The 378-nt window shown below is 63.2% G+C and overlaps 1 protein-coding gene across 1 annotated transcript in view; it reads right to left on the bottom strand.

Annotated features, from left to right (window-relative positions):
• Window positions 1–98: 98 nt before the first annotated feature.
• The window catches only part of ETH_00039055 (uncharacterized protein), a gene marked incomplete at both ends in the record, with an annotated part of 1907 nt that continues 1627 nt past the window's right edge, over window positions 99–378 (bottom strand). The window contains one exon of the mRNA XM_013375400.1: window positions 99–376. Within this exon, the coding sequence (XP_013230854.1) occupies window positions 99–376 (278 nt within the window). The remainder of the gene's footprint in view (window positions 377–378) is intronic.

Genomic DNA, 378 nt, shown 5'->3' on the forward strand with positions numbered 1-378 from the left:
CCGCTGCTGCAGCAGCAGCAGCAGCAGCTGCTGCTGCTGAGGATGTTTGGTCTGCAGCTGATCCGTCGAGGCAAGAAGCTGCTGCTTCGCTTGGCTGCGTGAGCACGCGGTGTATGTACACTGCAGCACGAGGGGACTGCAGCAGCAGCAGCGCTTTTGCTGCGCAGCAAAACAGCCGCAGCTGGTGAGCCATAAGCACGCAGGCCTGCAGCAAAGGTTCACAAAGGGGGTTCGTCAGCAAGACAGTGCTCTCTTGCTGCTGCTGCTGCTGCTGCTGCAGTCGCTGCAGCACGCGCTCGTGAGCCTCGAGCGCGGTCTCTTGAGGGCTTGTGGGGCCCCAAGGAGAGAGGCAGCGCAGCAGCGGCAGCTGCAGCAGCC

Source organism: Eimeria tenella, genomic scaffold, assembly GCF_000499545.2.
Source record: "Eimeria tenella Houghton genomic scaffold, Eth_scaff2755, whole genome shotgun sequence".
In the NCBI taxonomy this organism is placed as follows: Eukaryota; Apicomplexa; class Conoidasida; order Eucoccidiorida; family Eimeriidae; genus Eimeria; species Eimeria tenella.